Source organism: Macrosteles quadrilineatus, unplaced genomic scaffold (genome assembly GCF_028750875.1).
Source record: "Macrosteles quadrilineatus isolate MER2022 unplaced genomic scaffold, UCM_ALF_1.0 Scaffold_5__1_contigs__length_97177068, whole genome shotgun sequence".
Lineage (NCBI taxonomy): Eukaryota > Metazoa > Arthropoda > Insecta > Hemiptera > Cicadellidae > Macrosteles > Macrosteles quadrilineatus.
The window spans coordinates 48,988,251-49,010,941 of NW_026542598.1; the positions used below are offsets into that span (position 1 = coordinate 48,988,251).

Below are 22,691 nucleotides of genomic sequence, written 5' to 3' on the forward strand. Positions count from 1 at the left end.
TGGTGGAGCAAACGACCCACAATGGTTACATATTTCAATAATACTGAAGATTCACTCCACCGTGCATTTGAACCACTGTCCACACTTTATAAAATTTGTATTTTATACAGGACCCTCTACTTCAGGAGCAGACTGTATACGGTGGATCGGATCGAATGAACAGTGGAGCGAACGAACAGGCAAATAATTTGTAAAAATTACCTGTTGGAGTGAACGACTGTGTAGTGGAGGCAATAGACCAAATATGACTGGGTTATCAACAGTAGTTTAGGCACTGCGAATTGTAAAAAAAAACTCTGTAAAATGGCAAAAAATGAATGTCAAGGCACCGAGCATTTCAGCATAAATCAGGTCAGGGCAGTCCTAGGGTTAATGTATATTTTGCAGCTGATGGACGTTTTGGCCAATCCAGACTGCTAATTTAGCAGTCTTGTTTTGTCCTTGGCCGGCCTCCCATATTGTAAATAAAAGTATGTCTCTTTGTGTTTCTTCGTTATGTGTTAAGTATTTTAAAATTTGACCATGGCAAGTGCTAAGTAATTTGTGTTTGACAAGAAGAAATAAGGATTTTAAAATAGGGTTGAAACCCCGAAACTAGTTATGCTCTAGAAACAGTAGGATTGATTGACGACAGGTCAGTAACCTTATTTATATTATTTAATAAATCCTGGAGGCACATTATGGATAAAAGTTTTGGCATATCTGCTGTAAATCTTTTGTTTTAATGTAGGATCAAGGGGAGGGGATAGATTTCTTCCCATTAAATTGCATAAATTTTACAAAAGGAAAATAACATAGTTGGGTGACAACAAGTGAAATGATAACTACAAACCAACGTTAAAGGTTTTTACTTCACATAACTCTAAAAGTATAAACAATAACTGACTGCAGGTATCACATGTTACAACAAAAAGTACAGTCTAAACCAGTCACTCTTTATAACAATATCATTACAACATTCTAACATTATTCACAACTATGTTGCTTTCTTCGCTTGAATAGTAGGCTTGACTTTAGTTGGATCGTACTTGTAGGTTTTCTTGATTGGATCCCGGCCTGCTTTCATAAATGCCATTCTATCCATTCTTTCCCTCTCTTGTAGTTCTGTGGTTATTTTGAAATTGTTCCAGGCTAAAAGAGGAAAAAAACGCTTGAAGAAATTTAACATAATCTTAGAAGAAATACATTTACCGTTCTAAAATTAAAGAAATACAATAAACCTTTAATAATTGTTATTTCCAGTTGTCCAATTTAAATCAAATAATCAATGTATTTTATGAATGGCAACGCTATTCCTTTGTAATTAATGAAATGAAACCCCTTTTCTAGACTATTCATGGATCATGTAAATTTTGCATTTAAACTACAAACCCTAGTAAAATGCAACATTTTTTCATCAACTGTGTTTATTAAAGAGCCCAATTCTTAACTTAGGTACTGCAAATTTCATAGTTTGCTGCCAAATGGTTAGGTAAATAGATTAGATTTGATTTGATTAATGGGGATTTATTGAAGCTTGGACTAATGAACTTAAGAATAGCAAAAATGGGAGAAAATGTAAGTGACAATTTAAAAACATGGATAACAAAAGACATATAGCTCATGACCATGAAAAGCCCCACTATTACTGAGATTACATCATGAAGTGCAATCCAAAATATATAAATGTATCATCTTAAGAGAGTTGGAGATCTATAGTTCGGCCGCTTAGAAAACAGCCTGCGCGCTAATGCTAAACCAATGCTGGAGGAGGTCGCTTTCTAAGCGGCCGAACTATAGATGCGGTACTGCCTTTAAGACTCTCATATGTAGGCCAATAATCATGCCAAGCTGTCAAAAATAGTTTGCCCTTTCTGGCATAAAAATCCTATCACATTAAAATTGTTTACATAAATATCAACTATTGTAATTTAGTTTTGACCTAGTGCTGAGCGTAAAAATAAAACATATAACACTGAAAATGAATCCAATTTAATAGGTACAAATTAAAATTGTATTAATAATGCGGCTAAATTATCTACAAAGTAACTAGATGAATGGATAGATGCTAGTAAGCTATCATGAATAAATAGCTTACTCAGTTGAAAATGCAGTCTTTAACCCTCCGAGTGTCACGTGTTTTGGCCTTAATGTCAGCCTATTTTTTGCTCATTTGCAAGGTTTTATTAAAACTGATCTGAGAAGCTTAAAAACAATGTTAATTATACTGTTCTATATACCATTTTGTTTGGAAAATCTTGGGCTTCAATATTATATATAAAACATAAGGAAGATTTAAAAAAAAAAAATTTTTTTAGGTAAAAAAATGTATAATTTCGAAAATTTTCAAAAAAAAAATAAGTTTGCGCTCAATGAAATTGTATAAATTATAGGCCTATAAATATTTGAAAATAGCCACTTTGTTCTAAATTTTATGAGGATTACAAATCTATAATAATATAAGGAAGTAAATTTGCAAATAAAAAAGTTATGGGCAAAAAACAGATTTCAGTACATAGCGTTTAGCTAAGAATGCATAGCCCAACCATAGCTAGGAATCTGGCTGATAATTTACATCAATATCACTACCTACTTCTTCAGGATCATCAACCAGCACTTCAAAACCACTTAAATCTTCTTATAATGCACCACGTATATCACTACTTTTGATTTTTAACACTAAAACAATGATAAACGTAATAAAACACATCAGTCATCGGTCCGAGGGTAACCTAGCTGTTTACAAATACACGCACGTCAGCTCAGTCAGCTGTCTGCTACAATATTTTCGGAACTAAAATGAATAGTGCTTAGAGACAGACCTCTGCAGAAAGCTTAGAATATTACGGACAGAACGATACCTAACTCAATCCAGTACAGTCCGATTCAGTTAGTCATAGAGCCTTCGCCGTAAACAGTGTTCGCGAGTCGCTGCAGCGACGCACGACACTATACAAAGTGCGTTACGCGTCGCTGCAGCGACGCATGACACTCGGAGGGTTAAATGATTGGTGTTACACCTCTTTTTTGTCCTATGGCGCTAGGCACTAGCCTGGGATAGTTTTTCACATTACTTCAGGCTAGACCTAGGGGTCACGGCATTATCACTTGGATAAAATTGATTGGCGATTTGAACCTGGGACCTCAGGGGCCAAAGTCCCACTCTCTACCACTAGACCAGCTCACTCCCCCAAGTGGGGTTACACATTGAGCTACAAAATAACATAATTAGTGATGTGGGCCGGGTAAATACCCAGTGGGTAGGTAAATATAAATTGGGTATTTACCTGGGTATTTACCCCAGGCCCGGGTAAATACCCAAAAACTGGGTATTTATAATTTGTATTAAAGTTAGAGAAGATTGAGATGTTTTTTTGCAATCATTACCTTGCAAGGATAGCAAAATGATAATAAAATGTGTTAAACAAAATTTCATATGGTCACTACTAGCATTTTACTTCTCGGTATGATCGCCATAAATACCCAGGTCTGAGCATAAAGCATAATCGGCATAAATACCCTGGTCGCATGGTTGCACTGGTCCTGACTACTTATGATTTTTTAATTTCTATGATAGATAGATGAATTTTTTTTATTAAAAGTGAAGAAAAATAATTTGTAAAGTAATAATTATTATTTAGAAAGACAGGAAAATTTAGCCTAGTAGTGGCCTATGTGTAAACAACTTAAGAAAATAATTAAAATTCAATCTGTAGGATGGCAGGATTTAATAATATTTTTGTTCTAGATCTTTTGTTGGTAAACTTATAAAAAAAAAAACTAATTTCATAAACTTGTGATACAAAAAATTTGAATCTATAGCACAATAAATCTTTCAAAATTATATTATAGGCCCTAAGTTAGACCAAAAAACAGGAGATACATTTTTTAATAGGTTTATCCAAATATATTATTGTTCCCAACTAAGCGGTAACACAGAAAAGTTTAATGTAGACTCCCTCTTATCCGGACACCTTTTAACCGAACAATTTTTATCAGCCCATTGGTTTAACCTGACTAGATTGGCAAGAAGTGAGCGGTACTGAAACGACTGTTCTCGTGGGAAAGATTTGAGACCAGTGATCACGTATCTAAATACAATGATCTCCTAAATTAAAGTCGAATATGACAGTACCCGTACACGGTTTCTGTTTTAACAAGTTTTTGGGGACGTCGGTTTAACCAGAAAACCCGTTATCTGGACTAGCCTCGGTCCCGAGGAGTCCGTATAAGAGGGAGTCTACTGTACATTCAGTATTCTGCCATTCTGCCTATATCAATCAGGCCTTGGGGTCTGTCTAGCCCAGCGAGCACAGGTCTAGCCTTCCAAACCATTTACACAATACAAATTTTAACTATCATAATTTAATAACAGTAGAAGTAGATTTAGGTTCACTATTTCTCTGATGAGGTGTTGTCTTGATTTCATAAAAACAAGTGCTAAATCATTAAATAAAAGGTACTAGCAATTCTGCAAAGCTTCAAGTTACTGTAAAAGGTGAAATAGACTATCCTAATTTATCATGTAATGATAACAATAACATCCTAGGGGTAGATAAAAATGAATTTCAATCGATTTCTTAAATACCCAAAATACCCGGGTATTTATTGATTTTGGGTATTTACCCGGGTAAATACCCAGGGTATTTACCCCGAGTTTTAAATACCTGGGTATTTTACATCACTAAACATAATGATAGATTATTAGAGGTCAAATGGATACAGTTAATATTTTATTCCTGTTTTGTAAGTCAGCCTGAATTTAAACTTATTTGCACAGTTTTTAACAGGTAGGCTAAATAATCTGTTTTTGTGTGACAACAATATTATTTTATTAAAAATTCTGCAATAGGAAAATTTGATTAATAGAAAAACCACTTTTTTAATGAATTTTGAACACATACATTCTTTTACGTTTCCAACGAATCCTTTGTCTTTTATGGCCAGATTTGTTGGTGTATGTTTTACCAATTGTTCAATCTTGAAGAATTCTCTCACTCTAGGAATCCTGAGTATTCCAACTTGCACCAATGATAAGAAGTTTGAAGTTGTCCAATATACGAGCATAAGCTGAAATACAAGTTGAAGTTAATAAATGAAATATTCTAAAAGTAACACTGGGTTTATTATATTTTCCTGTCCAGTAAATAGAAAAGATTCTAGCTTAATGACTCCCAACTAACTTATGTATTTTTATTTATGATGGTAGTTCCTTAAAACAACAACATTTTAACAAACAGTTTAATGAGTTTAGGTTTGCTGCAACAGGGAGGGTAGAGAGGTGTTATTTTTTGTAAAATGGTAATAGTTTAGTAAGAAATAAATGCAACTTCCAAATTTGGTTAAAATATGTTCATAAACAAGCAAACTGCAACAGTTTTACTTATTCTCCATAAGAATAACATGGGAATTTTAAATTTAAAACTGTTTGGAATATTTTCTGTGTTAGGCTCATAATAACAATTCTGACTTCAATATACTCAATTATTTGTTTTTAAGCTCTACAAAATAGTTAGGGAAGAAAATGCCAAATTTTTTTTCAAAAATAGGAAAAACTAATTTTTAATCCGTAAAATCCCCCATAAACTCCCGTTCCCATAGTCTGATCATGCTGGCTCGCAAACTTGTTTGAACAAATGTAGGTTTACCTTTATTTCATTAAAATCGGATCATTTTGCTCGAATTATGGTGCTAACCAACACACACATAGGCCTATATAATATATATATGAATTTGAACAAATGGTGTTTTTGGCCTCTAGGGACCTCAAAACAAAAAAGTAAATCGGTCCAGGGTCTTATTCGCTAATAACATGATGTTAACCGGAAAAAAATTGATTAGGCTACATGAATAATATTTAGAAATCCAGAAAATATTGAAGCCTTCTAAAGAAAATATTAAAATTTATGTTCCACTAGTTTCTACTTCAAGGACCTCTTCAATTTTTTTATACTCATATATAAATGATTAACCTGTGACCAAGAAGTGTTTGATAAAATCAAAAATCATCCTATATGCAGATGACACAACTGTAGTTACCAAAACTAAGTCCTATAGTGAATTAGAGCATAAAACCAGTCAAACTTTGTTTGAATTGGCAAGCTGTTTTGAGGTTAATAGATTAAAACCTAATCAAGATAAAAACCAAGTAGGTCTATTACATTTTCGTACTCTACAAACAAAATAAGGTATACAATACTCAAAAATAGTATTTCGGGACAAGTTGCTACCACTTAGTGGCAGTGATTGAATATAGATTTACAGATTTATTTTTACAATTTTCCTCGCTGTAAAACCTTGCTTTGGCCAATTTAGATTGGCTAACTGAGACAAACCTCTACTTTAGCACAGTAAATTGACGGTAATTGACTATTTTGTAAGCAGTATACTTACCCCAGGGAAGCTAATCGTAAATGGGAACACAATCAAAGGTAGTCCCATCATTAAGTATTTGAGCAGATGTGAGTTTTGGCTTGTGGAAGGTGTGCCTTCAGCTCCAATCTAAACAGAAAAGGAAAAATTACACTAAAAAATTGTTTTTACCTTTGTCTACAGCTCAATCAGTTGTAACTTCCGTTACGGCCGTTTCGGCATTAACATGCCATCATCAGACGTCTTCGGCTGAAGCAGCGTCGTCACAGTAGAAACATAATGCTTCAGCCGAAGACTTCTGATGATGGCATGTTAATGCCGAAACGGCCGTAACGGAAGTTTCAACTGATTGAGCTGTAGACAAAGGTAAAAACAATTTTTTATTTATATCACAGCTCAGGGGCTAAAAATATGGATTTGAAAAATTACATTTTGGTTTTATGAAAAGTACCTTACGTTCTGTTATCACAAAATATAACCTTAATTTGTTGTTTGAATGGATACCTATGTTCTCATTTAAAAAAAAAAAAAAAAAAACCATTGTAGAATACAATACGGTTTGGGGGTTCAGTCACGGGTATCTTCCGTGTAAAAAAATCATAACCTATCAGTTTTAATACAAGTCCCACTACCTATTACTCGGCAATTATCAGTTTTTTCTTCTTAACAGGCTTACTACTCAAATCAAAATAAAATGCATTCATTTTTATATAGCCTCCTACAATATATATACATAAATGGTGTTAATATAAAACTATTACTAAACTTAATGACTAACTTTTGGAAAACTATAAAATGCACCATCAATTAAAAAAGATTTTAAAACATTTTTAAAATTGCCAGAGGTTATTTTATTTTTAATTTTTGATTTTGAGTTATATATTTGAATTCCTTATTAAATTCCAAATCGATTGTGCAAGTACCACGCATTATTATTATTTTTTTTTTTTTTGTTAAAGTTATAGGACTTAAAAATTTTCTTATGGAAAAGGGTCATTTTGAGAAAAACTGTTTTGAAAATTTCAAATATGCATAAAAATGGTGTTTTTCGTATTCAAGAAACGATTTTGGTATCAAAAGAAAGCTTATAATGTCCTCTTTGAAAGAAATACAAATTTATTTCTTAAATCACATTAGTTTTAATTTGAATAATTGTTTTATTGAAGCATGTCGTAAAAATTGCTTCAGAAAAGGGACCTCTTGTCGGCCCTATATATAGAGAATAATGTCATAATCACATATAGAGAATAATGTTAAAAATATAAAGGCTGTAAACTCAAAACTGTCATTATCCCTAATTCTGAAAAATAAGTTTTACAAGGAGTGTCATATTTTAGTTTTAACATAGTTCTTAAGGATTTCTTTTTGCAAACATAAAATTCTATTCATGTTAAAATTTGAAGTAGCGCCATAGACTTCAATGCCATACGTTATATGTGAATGAATTACTGAATAATAAACAAAATAAACCGATTTAATTGTTTTCAAATCTCAGAAAGTTGACAGTCGCATTATAGCAAAGATCCCAGAACTTATTTTAGAGCAGACTTTATCAACGTGACCTGTCCAATTAAGAGTACAGTCCAACGGCCCAACGCTAAACCTAATAAGTTAGTATTTTCATAAAGGTTGAAAGGTGGTGCTGTAATACTCACATTGATTTTTAAAAATTCACATATTTTGACCTTTGATAATGAACGAGTGTTAGTTTAAATATAGCTGCCTAGTTTAACAACTTCTTAATTCTCCTGTGACAGGGGAACTCTTTCCATTCAGGTTTAATAAAATAATTGGAGATAGTGGGGATACGCCACTATCTCCAACTTTTTTTTTATTATTTTATTTTTGTCAACCTAGTTAGTATATTTTGTTTATACTAGACTTAATTAGAAGATTTAGGTACAAAAATATTGAATTTATAACTTATTTACTAAATTTATATGAGTTTTTAGTTTTTTTCACCAAAATTTTTAAGAATTCGTTATTGAGAATAACTTTTCAACTACTGATCGGAATGACATATTCTATTTATTTCCTGATTCAGGATGAAATAATGAGTAATTCTGTGTATAATCGTTATGGTAACTAAAAAAACAACATTTTTAGGACACCTTTTATTCAAAATATAAAAAAGCTGAAAATTTTTTTAAAATTTTTGCGTAAACATAAATATTTTTAGTAAATGTAATGCTATAGGGCTTACTATACACACAATCCTTTATTACTATATAAAGAAGATCTGGTGAAAATTTGAATACTATAAGTATAGTACTAACGGAGTTATTCAAACTTTTGTACAATAATAACCTAAAAAACACTGTATTGAGATAATCGCAGGTGATGTAACAGGTGGTTGGCAGGTGAAAAATTCCCATAACTACACTAATGTATTATTTTATATTATATATAAAAATAGCAAAGTACTTATTTTGTTTTAAATAAATGTACCCTACTTTATACCTTCATAATACATAATTATGATACACAATTAAAAGTGTAAATATCAGTAACAAAAAAAAAATAGTCCAAAATTTTGTTAAATTGCTGGTTGCGGCGTTTTATATTTTATTTTTTTTATACTAGAAGGAGTTGTCAGATTGGCAAACAATTTTAGCTAAATGTTCACATTTAAATGGCCTATCTAAAAATGCAACTTTTGGAAAATGTAAAAAAAATTAAAAATATGGCCTACAGATAGTGGCGTATCCCCTTGTTAGCTAGCCTAACAAAAAATTCCCCTTACACCTAAGCTCTTGCTGCCTGTGTTACATTATGAACCTATATTCACTCAAAAATGTACAATACCTTGACGGTACAAAACAATGTGGCACTAGTGATGATCGGCAACATGTAGAACTGGTCTGGCACAGTGAGGTCCGTAAACCACAGAGTTCCTCCAGTTTTCAAACTTTCCACTGGTAAATTAGCCATCTTCCGCATTCCCATGAATACTGAGATAAAAATTGGTGCCTGTAAAACAAATGTCAAAAATGTATTTCACTGCTTATTACTTTGGTTAAATTGCTTTAACGTTGAGGTAAGATTTATTGGTAAATATCAGCAATCACTTTTGTGCGGGATAAAAATAAGTTTCCTAACCCTGAAGAAATGGGTTGTTATTTAGGTCATACTAGACCTGATATCTAAGAACATTGTGTGTATATTTGTCATCGTACCTGTCCAGTACTGGATACATACCAGACAAAAAGGGTAAGTAAAGCTGAAAAAATATCTACAGGTAGTTCCAGCTAAGCTGGCACTTGACCGATCAATAGAAATTCTCTACTAACATATTTCAAAAACATTGTCTGCAGTCATGCAGGTAGCAACAACTGTCCTCGCGGCCCGTGTGAAGGCGCTGGAATGGATGAAAACACAGAATGCTATTTAATTATGTCTAAATTAAATAAATTAATTAAAAGTTAGTATGTTGAACACTTTCACCTTTATAAGATTTCTGCAAAACAGATAATTAAATTTAAGGTCACCCATTTTTAATTACAAACAATATTCTTTAAACCAAAACAACAACTACTAACTGATCTTGTTTAGGCGAAAATAGTCTATTATATGGATTAAGAAATGAAACTGTTCTAAGCTAACCTAGCATAACCAACCATACTTGCTGGACCATTTAAAAATTCCGTTTGGGTTTGATAATAGAAAAGGCAAGTTAAACACGGAATTTTTAAATGTTATAGCAAGTTTGGTTAGTTATGTTAGATTATTTTTTTTTTAGAACAGATTCGTTTCATTATTGTATGTTGATACTGAACAATGTTTATCGCGTAGTTGTCAGCTAATATGTTTCAATTTGTTAATATCGATATATCGAGAAAAAATCATCGGTAATAATGAATGTTCCCTTTAACAGGAAAGTACCGAACTCGGTTATAAAATAAATAGGACTAGTCAAATACATTTTTAAAGCATTTCATAACTCACTTGAACCAGTGGTGGCAGCATATTTTTAAATGGGTTCACATTTTTTTCTTGCATGAATTTCATTAATTCGCCTGTGTATCTAGCGGCTGGAAAAAAGGTTTTTGTTACTTATCTTTAAAAGCATCATGTTTTGTTATGAAAAGTTGATCAAACACTAATACATTACACAAACATAACCATATCATTTAAATACAAACACTTAACTTTTTAAATCTCTGTATTTAAAGAATTAGAATTTTAATAACACACAAATTGTGTTTTAGACAATGCAGGGTGCATAGTTAATTTACATTGTACAATTCAATACTATTTCCAGCCTTTCAAAACTAGCTTTTTCAACAATTAGTGACATGTCAATACCAAAATTTATGTATTCTCGATACCGATACATGAAAAATCTCTTCTCAACTCTCGATACTAATAACATTTGTTTCCTAGTTTCACCAAGATTGTTTAATGGAATTGGATATAATATACTGACGCCTGTCTTTATATCACAGTATCTCAAGTATCTATATAATTAATACGCTACATGAAACTTTGTCGGTTGAACTCCTCTGCCATTTCTTAGCCGATTTTATCCATTGACGTCTCATTGGAAAGAGCGTGTCGCATAGATTTGCAAACTGGCCTTACATTTTTGAAAAAAGTCTCTTTGTCACAGTGGCTTTGAAATTTCCTATGTTATCCTTATGAAGAACATAATTGTTTACATTTTGATCAGCTGTATAATTTAATCTATATATTAATTTGAAACTGTTTTTCTTTGTCACAGCTATTTTGAGAGAACGGCTGGGCGTAGAAACTCGGTAGGGGTGTCTAAAGAAAGGTCTTGGTCTGTATATGAGCCATCAAAAGAGAAACATGGTGATTTCCCATGGGGCTCTGCCCCAGCGGCCTTTGAATTCCCATTCCATGTTATTCTTATGGAGGAAAAAGGGGTTTTTGTCACAGCTAATTTGAGAGAACTGCTGGGCATAAAAACTTGGTAGGGGTCTCTAAAGAAAGGTCTTGGTCTATAGATGAGCCATCAAAAGAGGAACGAGATAAATTCCTTTGGGGCTCTGCCCCAGAAGCCTTTAAAGTTGTCTCTTCAGATTTGTTTACATTACGACCATGTGCATAATTGAGCGGAGCGAGCGAAGCTCTTATACGTCGACTCTTATGCATTTCGTAATACGCAAACTCCTCCTAGACGGATGAATCAATCGTTTTCAAATTTTGCATGGTGATAGAGACCATATCGGTGAGTGCCAACATCTATATGGCGTTAAAAAAGTCTCTCAGGAATCCGCCCCACTGGGTCTCAAAGTTTCAATGTAATCCTTATGGAAGCAGTATTTGACACATAAACAAAAACATATGATCAGCTGTTGACTTTTGAATGCAGTAGAAAAGAAATAGCTGATAGCATTAATCCACAGATATTAGAACAGAAACGGTATGGATCATAATATAATCAAATGACGACACTAGCTTGAGGTCCGTGACGTAGGAAGTGGTGAAGGAAGTAGTAAAGGAGAGCAGTCTGGAGTGTGGAAACTGTTTATGACGATTAGATTTAGGTATCTGCATTCCTAAAATTTTATAGGAAGGGAGGAAAACTGGTCCGCGACGTAGGAAGTGGTAAAGGAAGTAGTCAAGGCGAGCTGTCCAGAGTGTGGGGACTGTTTATAACGATTAGATAAAGGTAATATCTAGTATGTTTTATCCATGGTAATATTAAAGGCATTCCTAAAATTCTATTGGAAGGGAGGAAAAGGGGTCCGCGACGTAGGAATTGGTGAAGGAAATAGTCAAGGCGAGCTGTAGGGAGTGTGGACTGTTTATGACGATTATATTAAGGTATCTGCAATCCTAAAATGCTATTAGAAGGGAAGGAAACAGGTTCGCGACGTAGGAAGTGGTGAAGGAAGTAGTAAAGGCGAGCTGTTCGGGATATGGAATCTGTTTATGACCCTTAGATAAAGGTATTTGCAATCCTAAAATGCTATGGGAAGGGTGGAAAACAGGTCCGCGACGTAGGAAGTGATGAATGAAGTAGTCAAGGCGAGCTGTCCGGAGTGTGAAAACTGTTTATGACGATTAGATTAAGGTACCTGCAATCCTAAAATGCTATGGGAAGGGTGGAAACAGGTCCGCGACGTAGGAAGTGATGAATGAAGTAGTCAAGGCGAGCTGTCCGGAGTGTGTAAACTGTTTAAGGCGATTAGATTAAGGTATTTGCAATCCTAAAATGCTATGGGAAGGGTGGAAAACAGGTCCGCGCCATAGGAAGTGATGAATAAAGTAGTCAAGGCGAGCTGTCCGGAGTGTGGAAACTGTTTATGACGATTAGATTAAGGTATCTACAAACTTAAAATGCTATGAGAAGGTAGAAAACAGGTCCGTGACGTAGGAAGTGGTGAAGGAAGTAGTAAAGGCGAGTTGTCTGGAGTGTTGGATCTGTTTATGACCAATAGCTTAAGGTATCTACAAACCTAAAATGCTATGGGAAGGGAGGAAAACAGGTCCACGACGTATGAAGTGGTGAAGGAAGTAGTCAAGGCGAGCTGTCCGGAGTGTGGAAACTGTTTATGACGATTAGATAAAGGTAATATTAAAGGCATTCCTAAAATTCTATGGAAATGGAGGAAAAGGGGTCCGAGACGTAGGAATTGGTGAAGGAAGTAGTAAGACGAGCTGTTCGGGGTATGGAATCTGTTTATAACCATTAGATTAAGGTATTTTTAAACCTAAAATGCTATGGGAAGGGAGGAAAAGGGGTCTGCGACGAGGAAGTGGTGAAGGAAGTAGTCAAGGCAAGCTGTCCGGAGTGTGGAAACTGTTTATGACCATTAGATTAAGGTATCTGCAATCCTAAAATGCTATGGAAAGGGAGGGAAACAGGTCCGTGACGTAGGAGGTGGTAAAGGAAGCAGTAAATGTGAGCTGTCCGGAGTGAGGGAACTGTTTATGCCGATTAGATTAAGGTATATGCAATCCTAAAATGCTATGGAAAGGGAGGGAATCAGGTCGGTGACGTAGGAAGTTGCGAAGGAAGTAGTAAAGGAAATGTTGTTCAGAGTGTGGGATATGTTTTTAACCAATAGATTAAGGTATTTGCAATCCAATAATGCTAAGGGTAGGGAGGGAAACAGGTCCGAGACGTAGTAAGTGGTGAAGGAAGTAGTCAAGGCGAGCTATTCGGAGTGTGGGAACTGTTTATGACGATTAGATTAAGGTATCTACAATCTTAAAATTCTATGGGAATAGAAAGAAACAGGCCCGCGACGTAAGAAGAGGTGAAGGAAGTAGTAAGGTGAGCAGTGTGGAGTGTGGGAACTGGGAACCCTTTGTAGCAGTTAGATTAACTTATCTGCAATGCTGAAATGCTATGAGAAGGGATGGAAGCATGCCCACGACATAGAAAATGGTGAAAGAAGTAGTAAAGGATAGCGGTGTGAAGTGTGGGCAATGTTTGTGGCAATTATATTAACGTATCTAAAATACTAAAATGATATGGAAAGTGATGAAAACAGGTCCACGATGTAGGAAGTAGCTTAGGAAGTAGTAAAGTATGAGCATAATGTGAGAACCGTCTGTGGCAGTTAGATTAATGTATCTTCAATCCTAAAATGCTAAGAGAAGAGAAGGAAACAGGCCCTACGACGTAGGAAGTGGTGAAGGAAGTTTTAAAGGCTGGCAGTGGAGAGTGGGGGAACCGTTTGAGCAGTTAGATAAATGTATCTAATACCATTATATAGTCAATATACCAATATATAGTCAATTCTAATACTTAAATGCTACGAGAAGGGAAGGAAACAGGTCTATGGCGTAGGAAATGGTGAAGGAAGTAGTAAGGCTTGCAGTGCAGAGTATGGGAACTGCCTTTGGCAATTACATTAATGTATCTGCAATCCTAAAATGCTATGGGAAGAGAGGGAAACAGGTCCACGACGTAGGGGGTGATGAAGGAAGTAGTAAAGGTGAGCAGTGTTAAGTGTGGGAATGGATTAATGTATGTATCTGCAATGCTAAAATGCTATGGGAAGAGACTGTAGACTGTAGGTTAAAATGATTACACAAATCGATACATATTTCGATACATGCAATCGTTTACAATAGAAATTTACAACTGAGTTGTCAACAACTGATGTTTACTCCACAGAGGCTAAAACGATCTTTACTCCCTGAAGAGTAAAAATGCTACTTTAGACCCCCAACGCATGCATTAAAAACGACTGTTTTTACTGCAGTATGACAAAAACAATATAGTATGAACCCCTGATGACTCCGCTCAATTTTGTGGATGCCTCTGCAAACGCCACCTAGTTATATACTACTTTTTAATGCAACAGATGTTAATATTTAACTTGTGATTTATTGAATTTGTCAAAATGAAGTAGAGTATTTGCAATGGGTTTTTCTGATTTTAAAATGTATTTTCTTCTGCATCGTGTCATGTTTTGCAATATAATGTTCTATTACCAAATCAGTGGAAAATCCTAATATCACAGTAACTCTTAAAATTATTTCTTTTGGAGTTAACTTATATCTATTGTATGGGTTGGTTTCTGCCTTTTTTACCACTTTTTGGAGATTGTACGTAGGTGATATTCGTTGGCATATTGCATCTGTAGATGAAACTTGTGTTGGTGTAATTATTAGAATGGAAAAGAGCGAGAAATCCTGGACAATTTGATATAGGCTAAAAATAAAACTGAATTAACACTGTTCTACATTTCTTGAGCAATCATTGAAATAACCGATTTGCAAACAATGGAAACATAGAAAAAGTCATAGAAAACAACAAAGTAGAAGAAATAGAAATAATGTTTTTTTTTTCATTTATAATCGTTATGTGTTGGTGTAATTATTAGAATGGAAAAGAGCGAGAAATCCTGGACAATTTGATATAGGCTAAAAATAAAACTGAATTAACACTGTTCTACATTTCTTGAGCAATCATTGAAATAACCGATTTGCAAACAATGGAAACATAGAAAAAGTCATAGAAAACAACAAAGTAGAAGAAATAGAAATAATGTTTTTTTTCATTTATAATCGTTATCATAGACAACCTAATGCGGCTATGAGAGGGAAAATTTTGTAGAAAACACTAAAAAAACAAGGTCAGCTTTTTTAAAAAAGATCAGATATTTACAAAAGATTTTGATTATATCTAACTGTTGTGTAGATTGTGAGTATTTCCATAATCTTTGAGTCGCCTGTAATGCTTCGCAATTGCTCGAATTCGAGCAACAGGTACACTAGTTACTGCTATTTATTTTTAAATTCAACAAAACGCATTGGGTACATTTACTGATTTTGTTGGAATTAAATATTTATTACTTTAATTTACAATATAAAAAATCAAGAAAGCCTGGACACCTCCTATATAATGAAGAACACCTACAATATAAAGATTCCCACAAACAATGAACAAGAATGTTAGCCGAAATGTTACTATTTTGTAGGAAACACGGACTTAACTTTATGATGATTGGCAAAGTAAAACACTCTAAGGCTAAATTAAACTGGTGCAACAAGGACATTAAATATATGTTTTAATAAAAGTCAAGTGATTTGAGAATAATATGCCTACATCCAAGAAACCTTAATAAAACTTTCATTGAAGGATTTGCATTATTCACATTTAAGGGAAACAAAAAAACCATCTTAAGAACATTAGGCCTTTCAATTCTTCATTTTTTCAGGTAAATATAACTATTAAGTATACACGTATATAATTGAGTATACGTAACTAGCCAAATTATTGCCAATTGAAGCAAATAAAATAATTGTGATAGAGAGGTTAAGCAGAAAATCAAGCAGTTCTTAAGTAATGTAAACAAAATGTTATCGTTATAAAAAAATGACTGAAGTTTGTAAACGTACTGGCGACAACGGGTAGTACTAAGCAGACTACATTATCATTGACGAAGCTCAACATGGACAACCTAATGCGGCTATAAGTGGGAAATATTTGTAGAATACACTAAAAAACTAGATCAGCTTTTGAAAAATGATAAAATATTTACAAGAAATGGTGATTATGTGGAACTGTTAGGTACGTAATCTATGAGTTGAGTCTTTTAAACTCATCAGAAATTATGACTTTTATTAGTTTTTAAATAAGTTTTTTGTTTTTAAATAACTACTTTACTTCTTTGCAATTGCTCGATTTTGAGCAACATGTACACTAGTTGAGATAATGGGGTGTTTTTCACGTAAAGAACAAATTATTGCAGCAATGAAAAATTCTAACTAGCCAATTAGGGTTTTTACCCTTTTTAACACATAAAATAGCTACCCATTCAACCGTAAATGATGATCTAATAACAAAATATCAAAGAGACAATTTTATTATAATTAGAGATTTGCCAGAATCATATTTTCAGCCATACCAAACTAAAGGTAGTATTGTGATCTCCTGCAGCTGTGGAGACATCATAGTCGACTTTTGGGATCACTGCAAAATCCTGAATATCTTGCTCAATCACGGAAACATTTTGCGATTGTCTCCCGATTGGTCACGGTAACGTTATGAATGACTCCCGCAATCGTGGCAAAATCACCAATAAATAACTCCTACACTCAGATGGACATTATCGTCGTCTTCTGCAATGGCGGAAAAATTCTTATAATCTCCCGCAGTCATGTAGGTATCATCTTCGTCTCCCCCGAACACGGTATAATCATGAACATCTCTCACAGTTATGTGAACATTTTCATGGTCTAAGGCAATTGCAAAAAAATTATGGTTATCTCTTACAGTCGTGTCAAATCATGAATATCTCCCATGGTCATGTGGACATTATCATCGTCTCCAGCTATTGCCACAAATTTCTGATCATATCCCGCGACCGTGTACAAATGGTCATTATCGTCTTCGCGGTCAGGTTAATGTTATCATCGTGCGGCCGTGTACACGTTATCATTGTCTTCGCGGTCTTGTAGATGTTATCATTATCTTACACGATCACAACATTCTGGTTATCTCTCGGGGTAGGTAGGCATCATCATTAACTCCCGTGGTCACAAAAATGTCATCGTCGTCTTACATGATCGCGGCCAACTCATTCACATTCTTCGATCGTGGGCAAAATTCTGTTTATTTCCCAAGGCCGTTTAGACATCATCATCAACTCCCGCGGTCACGGAAACATCATCATCTAGCGCGATTGCGGCAAAATCAAAAACATTTTCTGCAGCCGTTTACACATCATCATTGTCTTGTGCGATCAATGCAAAATTATGAGTATTTTATTAGATTGTACATGGTCCATAAAACTCCCGACTGTGCCAACAAAATTAAGACTAAATTCCGCCTTTTTAAGATCATTTCAAACTTTCACTACTAATTCCCGATTTTCCTGACTACTAGACACCCTGACAATGACTAAAACTCGCCGTACTAACACATAGTGATTGCACTTGATAATTTAAAGTGTTCTCATCTAGTTTTAGTAAATATTAAACAAATAGTCAAATGTTTTGAAATGACACAGGTTTTTCAACATACAAAGACTATCCTTATTTTCTATGCTGTGTAACTACTGGAGTCAATATATATTGTTGTTTATCAGGAATGGTAAAATAAATTATACTCACTTTCCAACTTGTCTCCCCGCTGCCTTGCTTCTGTAACTTTTGCTTGAATGTGTGTCATTTGAGGCATATTATTATTCAATATTGCAATATTTCTTTGGGACGCAATGACTATGGGAAACAGCATTAACCTGATTAGTATAGTACCTGAAAAATCATATTTACTTTAGACAGGCGCTCAAGGTAAATTTGGTAAGTATAGAAGTAAAGAAAGATTATTAGTTTGATTTTCTGAAAAATCAGAAGCTTATTGATTAAAACTGCACCTACCACCTACCTGTCCTTAATCATTGAGCCAAAAGATAAAAATGTTAATACAAGAATATTTTACCTTGTATATTCTTAATCTTTGAGTCATTATGTAAGTCAGATTTGGTTTTAACTTTAGTTTTTAATAGTTTTGACAAAAACTAAACTAAACCGTGGTTATAATAGTGCTTGTTTTCAAAACTGAGTCGTTGATTTGTCCAAGCGTCCAGATGCAATTTTTCATTGGGCTATCAATTAATGGTGCTATCATAATATAAACTCAATGTTATATAGTAACAAGACCAGGGTTTGGACCATTTCCTTACAAACAAATTCCAATAAAATTCCAATACATGAAACTAAACACCAATTGAGATAAGGAATAAATTATACCTTTAAATAACTTTGTAGCATCAGATAATACCTTTTGCAGCAAAATTTAAAACTTAGCGTGATTCCTGTTGATTTATTGATTATTTATTTGAACAGGTCCATATTAATCTGGGTTATTAAGAGTATTATTGTAACATGATAATGGCCCTTACAATCTCTGAAAGCATACAAACCACATTACCAGCAACGACGGCTTGCCACCAAGGTAGTCCTAAGTCTACATGAAAATACTCTAAACAAGTCTGGACCATCCCAGGAGGGGTCCATCCGCCAAGCCCAAGCTCCGAAAATGGAGTCTCATGTCCATAGCCCTGCAAAAATGCAGACAATAGTTATTTAGAAAACCACAACATATTACAACAGTGTTCCTAATGACTTGTTGCAAAAGCCAGAAAAATAGGTTTGCAGCAAATTAAGAAAATAGTTGTTGGATGGAAATGTACTTAGTCGTCAGTAAGCTAAACCCTTATCCCAACTGATGTCTTCCTTGTTTCTGATCCAATTCTACCTAAGTACTGTACAGCAGTTTCGAGTTTCTAACTTTTACATGTAGGCTACCTATACTTTTCAATGGCAACTGTAGCGTATATAATACCTAATCTTAATAAAACTTTTAACAAAAGTAAAAATTTTGGACAAGTATCCACAATAAGTAATATGTTTTTAATCATTTTAAAACTAAATAATTATAAACTTTAACGATAATATAATAAGTAGGCCTAATTTAAAACAGTTAAACAAGATTTAAAAAGATTAGTTTAGATTTTAAAACTCTAAAACTAAGTTAGTTACCTACATATTATTTATATTTCAGTTGGTAATTCATTAAAAAATATTGGATTAAAAAACTCTTTAACTCGTTTTGAAATTTGTTTGTGGTCATAGGGGGTCATTTATACGTAATTGTATCCACGGTCATTTTTTATTTTGAACTCATGTAAGAAATAGTATTTAGTACTCAAACATCATAATCAATCCACAGGTAATGAATCTACCTTAACTATTTATATCCTAGCAGATGGATTTCTGACCAAAAAGTGGAATCAAGCTTCACCTGTTTACATCCGAGTTATAACTTACACCCATTAGCCTAGTTGGGTTTAACAATAGTTGAAAACTTCTTTTATTTAAAAATAAACACAATGATAAATAAGTATTTTATGAAGAAGTTTGTATTGTTACCTCAAGCATAGAAACTGGACTGTTCACAGCTGGCGGATCTGGAAGAGAGTCTAATGCACTGACATAACCAGACTCCGAAGAAAGTTCTCCTTGCAGCTTGTGTACAAAGTGAAAGACAACTCAATAAACATTATTAAGAAAACAGAAACAAAATGAGAAGGACAAATTTTGCAAATTGATTTCCAAAATCCAATGAAATATTAAATACCTTTGGAGAACTGGCTGCTTCAAACGCAACATTTCCGACGTCTAATGTTCCATGATCCGATGTTGAAGAAGCCGGATCACACCAGATCTAATAAAATGAAGAATTTGTATAAACTGGTCACCAGTACACAAAACACCTAAGACTGTGTAAAACCGAGCCACAACTCACAACACCGAGAGAAAGTTAAGCTACCTCCATCGCAGTCTTGTAGATATCTGGTCCTGTTTCAGAAGATTCAACTGTTGTTACAGAGGAAGATTTGGAAGGACGAGCCACTGCTAGATCTTCCTCCGCTGGGAAACTTGAAAACACCTGAACAGTAGGAAAATTACAGATCACAGTGACCTGATTATGTGTCACTCTCAGAACTAGAGAACCTCTAAAACCTGAGGAACTACAGATATGATTGTGAATTTATTTCCAGCAGGCAAAAACAATTAATTTGTATAACGAAACTTGGTCGTTCAACAAGGAATGGCCTAACTTATCAAACATCACATGTAGGAAAAGTGATGTAAATGTAATCAAATTTTGTAAACTCAATACATTTCATTGATCATAACTATCATCAATCATCATTGAATCATAATTACTCAGAGTTAAATTATCAGAAGGCAACACTACTCGGATTGTAACATATTTGATAATGATTACCGCACTTAATTACCGCTATGGGCTAAGTTGGGAAAATTTGGAAAAGTTTAGAATCTAACATAGTATAAACATAAACCACTCACATTTAAGTCTATTAAAGGAAGGTACGACTGTAATCTGCATAGAACTGTCTGTGTTTAAAGGTGATTTGTTTTGAAACACAGAATAGTTAACAGCTCAATAACTAAACATTTCTCAAACATTTTTATTGAAAACGAATAAGAATAAAAACAACTAACTTATCACCACCGTGCATGTGAAGTACCTGTAATCTAAAAAAGGAAGGGTCTCAACAAAATATAAAACAATACAGCTAACAAGACTACCAAAAAGAGCAAGACATGCAGTTTGAAAAAGAACTTGAACAAAAAAGAAACAATTGAAAGGAGCTGAAAATGAAAGTGAAGTCAACGGAAATTGCTAACATTGAAGAATCAAAATTCATCCTCCATACCTCCATAGCGACCCTGTAGACTTCTGGAAGTGTATTTGAGACAGAATCATAGCTATTCTCTATTGATGAGGAGTCAGTTGTAAATCTGCTAGACTGAGAGGTTAACAGCTCCAATTAGTCTCAAAGAACAGCACATTAACACATTATAACCCTTTCAAATAATAATTCAGCCAAGCAAGATAAGTCTAATTTCAACTTCTAATCAAAAAAAGTTTACAAAAGCCATTTGTTTACTTATTAGTTAATAAGATTATTACGTTTGGTAACTCAACCCATTATTTTTGGTTAGACCAACACTCTCTTTTGAAGTTTTGTAATTGTATTCCCAAGGGGGTCCATGAAGGCTAACAACTATCTTCGATTTTCCGGCCATAAGAACAATATTAATTTTGTTAATTTCAAACAGCTGCTGAAGAGTTATTAACCATCTCAAAATATTTTTCAAATAGGTACACCTACCAAAGTGGGTAGGAATTTAAATATCTAATGAACTGTGAGATTATAAAATTTTCTTCCAACTTTAGTAATTGTTTTATGAGTTATAAGGTCTAGGCTCCAAAGACTCTTAATCCCAAAAGTGTTAGATTGTACTGTCTCAAGATGTTTTTTATTAAAAATGTAATAGGTTACAATAGGAGGGTAAAATCGGTCCATGGTTTTGTTAGAAGTTAGTAGTTTAGGCCAACCGTATGGTTAGTTTAAACAATACACTACGTAACTTAAATATAACTAACTTATGCACCTGAACAGAACTCGTTATGTCTGAAGGGGCTGACGATGTGACAGCAGTGGGAGGTTCTGGAATCGGGTCCAATTCTGCTAACCTCTCATTTGATTTTTCTGTCACCTTTGAGCTGGTTGTGCTTTCATGTCTCGCTTGCAAAATAGAACCAAAGGAACTTGATACGTAACCATTTAAAAGTCTAACTTCATTTGTTCTTGAAGGGAGTTTTAAGTTTCGAAGACAGCAAACATGTAGATGGGCTGCACTGTCAACCTGAAAAAGAAAATGCACAAGAATATATTATTAAAATGATATGTGTTGTGACGTAATTTTCCTGGCGGACGACAAGTGGGAAATTACGCCACCGGTAATAAAACGAGGATCCCAGGATTCGCCCTAGTCTGGTCGCGGGGAGTTTCCCAGGAGTCGATAGTGATTCGGATAGCCTAAGTTTGATAGCCCTGGTTGTCAGAGCTCGAGACGAACGTTGCGGGTTACTAAACACCCAACTAGAACTCACCACTCTAGCCTAGGGCTTGTGGGGAAAATAATAATTTTGACTTGACTCTGTGGGCAAATATCTAAATGATACACTACTAGCTAACTTAACGAATCAATAAGTAAGCTAAGTAGTCACTCCGCTTACCTACGGAGTTAAATCTTCAACCTGTAACAAACAAGGTTAGTACAAGATAGGCCTAACCTAGCCTAACTCCCACAGAGTCCGAATTTACTAAATTATAAGAAAACAAGTTAGCCTAAGTGGTCCAGGTGAGGAACGAACAAAAAAAACGAAACTAAAAAGGTGAAACTGCTCCTTGAGCCAAAAAAACGAAAAACTAAAACTTAAACTTCCTCACGTGTTCAACTTAGACCAACTTCGACAGAACTTGTCCAGCAGAAACCTGTCTGCTGGGACAAACTTCGGGACGCTAAAG

General features: G+C 34.3%; 1 protein-coding gene across 2 annotated transcripts in view; it reads right to left on the bottom strand.

Moving 5' to 3' along the window:
- Positions 1-832: 832 nt before the first annotated feature.
- The window catches only part of LOC128994484 (mitochondrial inner membrane protein OXA1L-like), a 35,705-nt gene continuing 13,846 nt past the window's right edge, over positions 833-22,691 (bottom strand). Inside the window, exons 2-13 of one of the 2 annotated variants that reach the window (XM_054419069.1) lie at positions 21,772-22,026; positions 21,030-21,122; positions 20,114-20,233; positions 19,922-20,008; positions 19,714-19,809; positions 18,713-18,842; positions 17,893-18,036; positions 10,297-10,382; positions 9,157-9,321; positions 6,373-6,480; positions 4,884-5,049; positions 833-1,131 (exon numbers count right to left, since the gene is read on the bottom strand). In XM_054419069.1, coding sequence (XP_054275044.1) covers positions 977-1,131; positions 4,884-5,049; positions 6,373-6,480; positions 9,157-9,321; positions 10,297-10,382; positions 17,893-18,036; positions 18,713-18,842; positions 19,714-19,809; positions 19,922-20,008; positions 20,114-20,233; positions 21,030-21,122; positions 21,772-22,026 — 1,605 coding nt within the window. In that variant the 3' untranslated portion in view covers positions 833-976. The remainder of the gene's footprint in view (positions 1,132-4,883; positions 5,050-6,372; positions 6,481-9,156; positions 9,322-10,296; positions 10,383-17,892; positions 18,037-18,712; positions 18,843-19,713; positions 19,810-19,921; positions 20,009-20,113; positions 20,234-21,029; positions 21,123-21,771; positions 22,027-22,691) is intronic. The other variant, XM_054419070.1, reaches the window with a different exon arrangement.